Here is a 7257-nt window from a genome sequence, read left to right as displayed (position 1 = left end):
AAGTCCTTGGTCATAAAGACAGAGAGGAGGGAGTAAATGGAGATATAAGTACAGGACAGACTGGCAGGACTTGATGTATAACTGATCATGGGAAGTGAAAGAGAAACCAATCAAAGATGGCTTTGCTGGCTTTCTGAATGCCAAAACAGGGTAATCAAATGTTTCTGAAAAAACCAGATGGATGCATCCAACAGACTGCTGGATTTTGAAGCTGAAGGGAGAGATCTGAACTAGAAATATAAAATTGGGAGTCTGGGCCGGGGATTTAGCTCAGTGGTTTCGCTGCCTGCTGTGCAAGCACAAGGACCCGAGTTTGATCCCCGGTACTAAAAAACAAAACAAACAAATAAAATTGGGAGTCACGTATGTAGAGGATATATCTAAAATCATGAAATTGAGCAGATTTCTCCAGAAGCGGGCATAGATAAACACTGAGCAAAAGATCCTGGGGGATTCACTTCTTACAGGTGGGCTGGGGAAAAGCTCACAAAGGACACAGTTAAATAATATCAGAAAAGCACAAGAAGAATTTGGAGTGTAGAATTTGGAGCATAGAGATCGAATGGAAGGAAAGAGGATGCAGCATTGTCAAAATGAAAAATGGTTATTGGATTTGCAATAAGAATGTCACATAAAGAGGAATTTCAGGTGGGTGTAGCTGGAAACCGGACTGCACAGGCGTTGAATGGGAAATGAAGGAGTGAAGTCAGTGACTATATATAGCCTGCTCTTTCAGGAACTTGAGGTAAAGAGGATGAAAACAGAGCTTAGGTGGCCTGTCTTCCAAGCACCTCACGAGAAAGGTCTAGCAATGTAATGTGTGAACATTGATGTTTAGTAACTATTACTTACATAAGTGTATCTAATCAAATAGCAGCAAACCTTTACACTTTTACTCAGTCTTTCTCTCTTGACCAATTTGTTTTCTTTTAAATTATTTCCTTTCAGTCTATTGAATTAGAAATGGTTTAGGTACTGAGAAGCTTTCCACAGAAATCTCTTTGTTCTACTTTTTGAAACTGGATTCAAGCCATTTCCTGCTTCAGTCATTATAAAAATAATAATAGTAGTTATTTACACAGTAATCAGTATTCCCCTGAAGCGCTGTATACATTAAACCTAAGTCATGGTGTTATGATCATCACTAATATTAGAGTAACAAGGTTGTGACGTTGTTCATCTCTGAAAAATCTGATAGTTTAACAAAGTTATAATAGATGAGGGACTGGGTGTTCAGAAATCAAGGGTTGGACTACGTACCCTGTGGGTGCTCTTGTGATGGTTATTAAATGACTAAGCAGTATTTCATAAGCCCTAACAGATGGGGTAATTTACCAGACAAGCATATTTGAAGTAAATGGATACAAAAGACTGACTTAAAGGACTCTCAGAGAAGCTTCAATAATACTCATACAAAACTATTTTACATGTCTAAAACCCCTTACAAGGGCCGGGGATTTAGCTCAGTGGTTTCGCTGCCTGCTGCGCAAGCACAAGGACCCAAGTTCGGTCCCCAGTACCAAAAATAAAAAATAAAAAAAATAAAACCCCTTACAAATCTGAACAAAATAACATAATTATCAAGACAATAAAGAAAATAGTCTTATTTAAATACAGTTTCTAAGTTTGCTATAAATCTGTTCTGAGTAAGACTTTGAGTTTTAGGGACTGGAACTTGTATCATAGAAATGATAAACTCCTCCAGGTTACAGAGGATTGCACCAGGGTGAAACATTAAGCTGATTCATCCTTCCTTCTGAAATCTTAGGCTTTGTTGGTTTAGTTTCCCCTTTGCTTCTCATGCCTCTCATTTTTGACAATCTAATCTTCAATGACTATTACTATGAGAAGCCATACTCGTTACTGTGAGAAATTAGAACTGTGGCCATAGGAAACATACTCATTCCAAAACATGTGCAAAGAAAAGTTCCTTGTTAAGATCTTTAGTAGTCTCAGGTATGCCTGAGATATAATCTCTGCTTAAGGAGTTTACAATTCAGAGGTGGAAATATGGTAGAAAACATCATAAAAGGGCAGATACTAATGATGCTGAAATGAATATGAGAGTGCAGGTATCTTGACATATCTATTTAAATTCACCTGGATATATATGCATAAGCATGGTAAATATCCAAGTGATCATATGGTAGTTCTATATTTAATTTTTTTTTTTTTTTTTGTACCAGGGATCGAACTCGGGTCCTTGCTCTTGCAAGGCAAGCGACAGAACCACTGAGCTAAATCCCTGGCCCCTATATTTAATTTCTTGAGGAAACTTCATACTATTTTTCAAAATGGCTGTACATAATTTGTTTTTTTTTTCCTTTTTTATTTCAGTACCAGGGATTGAGTACCCCTACATAACCAGCCCTTTATATTATTTTGAGACAGTCTCGCTAAATTGCCCAGGCCGGCTTCATTGCTCGCTTTCTTTTTCCCGAACTCCGGACCTTGCGCTTGCCAGGCAGGTGCGGTGCCATAGCTGGGCCGGGGATTTAGCTCAGCAGTACCGTGCCTGCCTGGCATGCGCAAGTTCCTGAGTTTGATCCCTGGTACCAAAAAATTTTTTAAAACCCCACTATTCTAGCATTTCCCTGATGATATAGTACGCACCTTTTTGTATGCCCGTTAGCCATTCATTTGTACGTAATCATTTGGAAAATGTTCAGCTCCTTTGGCCATTTTGTCTGTTTTGTTTTTGGTACTGGGGATCAAACTCAGGACCTTGCGCTATCGAGGCATGCGCCAGAACCACTGAGCTAAATCCCCTGCCCTCCTTTGCTCATTTTTAAGTCTGTGTGATTTTTATTTGGCTGTGCTAGGGCTCAAACTCAGGGCCTCACTATATAACACATGCCCTAACAGCCCAAAATATTTCAACTTGTAATGTACAAGATGTTGAAAAACTTCCAGTTTCACCGTGAAATTCATAGATTAGGCCCATGGCAGACTGCTAACAGCTGGGGGGGCGGGCGGTGTCACAGGACTTGGCTCTGTCGCTGCCCAGATCCCAGTCCTTGCTCATAGCACCTCCCTGTCTCTGCCTGTGAATGAGAGGTGTTCTCACAGGTGTACCTAGTTCTTGGGAAATAAACATTGGATCTGAAAAAAAGAAAAGAAAAAGAAAAATGAAGACTTTTAGGATACATTTAACTCTGATTGCATTTTGAAATATCTTGCATATTTTGAAAAATGTGATCTGAAAAATAAATGCCACCTGCTTCTTCTTGCTCTGGGGATGCGGTGCAGAGCATCTAAGGGTCGCGGCGGTACCTGACACCGCTCTCAGGAAGCCTTGGGACTATGCCCAGCCAGAGCTCCCGAAACGGCCCGGGGCGCCCGGAAGAGGAGTCTGGCGGGCCCGCGGGGGCGCGGCGCGTGCGCGTGCTCGGCCTCACGCAGCGGCCGAGGCCCGGGGCGGGCGGCGCAGCACGTCCTCGGCTCTGAGGCGGGCCGGGGCGGGGCCTGCGCCCAGTTTATCTACGGCGCAAGGCCTCGGAGGCGCGCGGAGCCGGCGGGATGGGCTGGGGTTGGGGCTTGGTTCTCGGCCTGCTGGGCGCGGCGTGGCTGAGCGGCTCTGGCCGCAGGGCGGACGCGCCGGAGACGCCGGTGGCGCTGGGCTCGGCGGCGCAGCGGTGTTTCTGTCAGGTGAGCGGCCGGGCTGCGGGCCCCGCGTCCGGCAGGTGAGGGCTGGGCTCCCGCGCGGAGCGGAGTCCCGCGTTTCACCTGCTCGGTCTCTGCGGCGCCGTGGCCCTTCCTGCCGGGGACGCCCGCCCCGCGCTTGCTGTTCGCCTAACCTGGGCTTTCCAGCTTCCGACCCGGCCTCGCCTCTCTTCTGGCGGGGACGGGCTCGCCAGGCTGCTCCCAGCTCCCCGTCGGGGGACCGCGGCCTCGCGCGCCCCTGTGCCAGTCCTGTGCGCGCCCTTCCCCGAAGGCGGGGCCGCTCCCCGAGCGAGGCTGCCCTGGGGCTGGGCTGCGGGCGCGGACCACCCCGACTCCGCGGAGCCGAATTCGATTACAAGCTCGTTTTTCTGCTACTTGTTTCTGCAAGGGATGGGAATGTGGTACACTGAGCGAAACATTCGGGCAAACAGATAAACAAACATTGCCAGTTTTCCTGTTCCGGTACTGGAGATTGGACCCAGGGGCTCAAATCTGCTAGGCAAAGGCTCTCACTCGGCTCCATCCCCGCGCTCCTTTCTTGTTTTGGTACAGGGGATCGAAGTCGGGTCCTTGCGCTTGCGAGGCAAGCGGAACCACTGAGCCACATCCCCGGCCTGCTTCCTTTTTTGTCTTTTTGGTACCGGAGATTGAACCAAGGGCCTTCTCAGTGAGCCAGACCCCTAACTCTTTTTACATTTAAAGATTTTGACACGAGGTCTCTAAATCGCTAAATTGCCCAACATGGGCTCGAATTTGTGATCCCCCTGCTTCAGCCTCCTAGAGTGCTGAGATTACAGGCATACATGCATGTGCCTGGTTTCATAGAAACTACATTTTACACAAAATTGAGGGGGAGGTATTCAAATCAATTTATGTGGATTTTACTGTTTATGATGTAGTGGCATGATAGTATCTCACAGAGGAAAGAAGCGCTTTAAAAATTATGAGAGGAAGAGGTATTGTGTCTTTCACTGCTTTAAACTCTTGGATTTTGTTGGTTTAAAAATTTTTTTTGAAGCCAGGCATGGTGGTGCTCACCTGTGATTCCAGCACTTGGGAGGCTGAGGCGGGAGGATTGCCATGAGTTGGAGACCAGCCTGGGGTACATAGTCTAGGGCCAGCCTGAACTACAGAGTGAGACTCTTGTCTTTTAAAGAAAATGTCTTTTTTTGAGTTTTAATTTTTTATTAGTACATGTTTGCAGTCCGTAATGATTATGTTCTTTGTGGGGAGTTGGTTCATACACATAACATATTTCAGTTCTTTTTCATCCATTTCCCCTCCCTTTCGTCTCCCTCCCTCCATCTCCTTCGTCCCTTTCCAGTCTGAAAAAAATCGATCTCTACTTTATATGATGTTTTATTTTGATGTTTATTTATATTTTGAGTTTCTCATGTGTGAGACACCACTTGATATTTAAGCTTGTGTGTCTGATTTATTTCACTTAACATTATGGTTTCAGGTTGCATCCATTTTCCTACAAATGCCTCAAGTTTATCCTTCTTTATGGCAGAGTAGTACTCCACAGTGTATAAATACCACATTTTCTTTATTCATTCATCTATTGATGGACACAGATTGCTTCCAAGATTTAGCTGTTAACAAATTGTGCTGTTATAAACATGGGCATGTAAGTAATGTCTTTAACTCTTTCCAGAAGATACCTAGAAAAGGAAAAGCTGGGTCAAATGGAATTTCTATTTTTAGTTCTTTGAGGAATCTCCAAACTGATTTCCATAATGGTTGTACTAGTTTACATTCCCACCAACCATGTAGAAGCCCCCCCCATCCCTCCAGCACTTGTTATTATTTGATTTCTTGATGACAGCTGTTCTTTCTGGAGTAAGATGGAATCTCGGTGTCTCAGTGTCTCAGAGTTGCATTTCTTGAATGGCCAGTGATGTTGAACATTTTTTCATGTATTTGTTGGTCATGTGTACTTCTGAGAAGTGTCTGTTCTTTTAACTTGCCTATTTTTTTGACTGGGTCTTTTATTGGTGGGGGGGGTCCTAATTTTTTTTTGAATCATTTACATATTCTAGGTATGAGTCCTCTGTCTGAAAATAGCTGGTAAAGTTTTTTTCCGTTCTGTATGTCGTCTTCTCACGCTGTTGGTTGTTTCCTTTGCTGTACAGATGCTGTTCAATTTGACACAATCCCATTTGTTGATTCTTGGTAGTATTTCTTGTGCCATTGGGGTTCTGCTCAGAACCTATGCCTATGCCTGTGTTTTCAAGGGTTTACCTATTTTATCTTCCAGCAGATTGTTTCTGTTTTAACATTTAGATCTTTGATCCATTTTGATTTTAGTTTAGTGCATGGCGATAGATGGGATCTCCTGCATGTGGATTTTGTTGTTTTGCTTATGGATTTGGGAGTGGAGGTGATGTCTGGGAACCGGTAAAAGTAGTTGAGAGAAAATTGTTGCTTTACAACTGAGACCTTGGAAAGTTCCTTTACCTTTAGTGTTTGCAAACAGCACACCATCAAGGGCTTATACAGAAAGGTCATTTTTCTTCTGACTACAAGTACCACATGTGCAAAGGTCAAGCTACTAAAAAAATACATAAGGTAGAAATCAGTGACTTTAATGTACTCAGTAGTGAAAGAAGGCATCTAGTGTAACATTCTCAGCTATGTCCTGGAGATTTGGATAATGGAATAAAAGTACTGTTTAACCCTTCAGATTTTACTTTTCCACTCAGTAAATCTTTTTAGAGAGTTGCTTAAAATTGGATAACTTTTAATTTTTTACTTACATTTTTTTCTTGATGAGTGATGGAGCACCCCCCTCTTCACACTATCCTTAGATTTAAATATCCTCCAAACAAAAATGTGTTAGGCTCTTTTTTTTCTTTCAGAACATGAGTGGCTCCCTGTTTCTTAGAGTCAACTTTAAAGAATAGTAAAGTAGCCTATAACCCCAGTGCTCTGAGAAGCTGAATCAGGAGGATCATAAGTTTGAGCCCAGCCTGGGCAACTTACGACAGGCATGGTGCTGCACACTGTAATCTTGGCTATTCAGGCTGCTGAGGTAGGATTGCAGGTTCAAGGCCACCCTAGGCAATTTAGCAAGGTATCATTGTAGAAAGAAGGAAAGAAAAGGAAGGAAAAGGGAAGGAGGGACGAGAAAGAAAAGTAAGAAAGAAAGAAAAGTAAATTGAGGATTGTATTTTTCAGATGGGTTGGTTAACAGCTCCAAGTGAGTCTTTGAACTTGGTCACTTACTACATAGGCCTGTAAGTGGACATCAAATATTGCTAAAACCATTTCACTTTATGTTGTAAGTTCTTCTGATAATAATACTTCACTGTTAGTAGCTCAAAATAAGTTTACTTTCCACTGACTTTTAAATCTTCCTTATATACAGCCCTTTGCTTTTTTATAAATCATTCTGCTTTTAAAAAATACTTTAAAAGTTTTTACATAGAACACTGTCTCTTGTCCCCATTTAAAAGTGTGTATCTATGAAGTTTATCACATATATAGTTTATATAAACAACTGGACTTGTTCTTGCTCTAAACCAAAATACTATCTGTAGTATTTGTTGTAATATGTATAGATTTCAAGCAAATGAAAACTTTTCACAGTTT

General features: G+C 43.0%; 1 protein-coding gene across 1 annotated transcript in view; it reads left to right on the top strand.

Moving 5' to 3' along the window:
* The first annotated feature begins 3390 nt into the window (after positions 1-3390).
* The window catches only part of Ero1a (endoplasmic reticulum oxidoreductase 1 alpha), a 50566-nt gene continuing 46699 nt past the window's right edge, over positions 3391-7257 (top strand). The window contains exon 1 of the mRNA XM_004835530.3: positions 3391-3648. Within this exon, the coding sequence (XP_004835587.1) occupies positions 3520-3648 (129 nt within the window). The 5' untranslated portion in view covers positions 3391-3519. The remainder of the gene's footprint in view (positions 3649-7257) is intronic.

This window comes from Heterocephalus glaber, unplaced genomic scaffold (genome assembly GCF_053883595.1).
Source record: "Heterocephalus glaber isolate CG9 unplaced genomic scaffold, H.glaber_assembly_v1.0 deba00000901, whole genome shotgun sequence".
Lineage (NCBI taxonomy): Eukaryota > Metazoa > Chordata > Mammalia > Rodentia > Bathyergidae > Heterocephalus > Heterocephalus glaber.
This window is presented reverse-complemented; position numbering and strand designations above follow the sequence as displayed.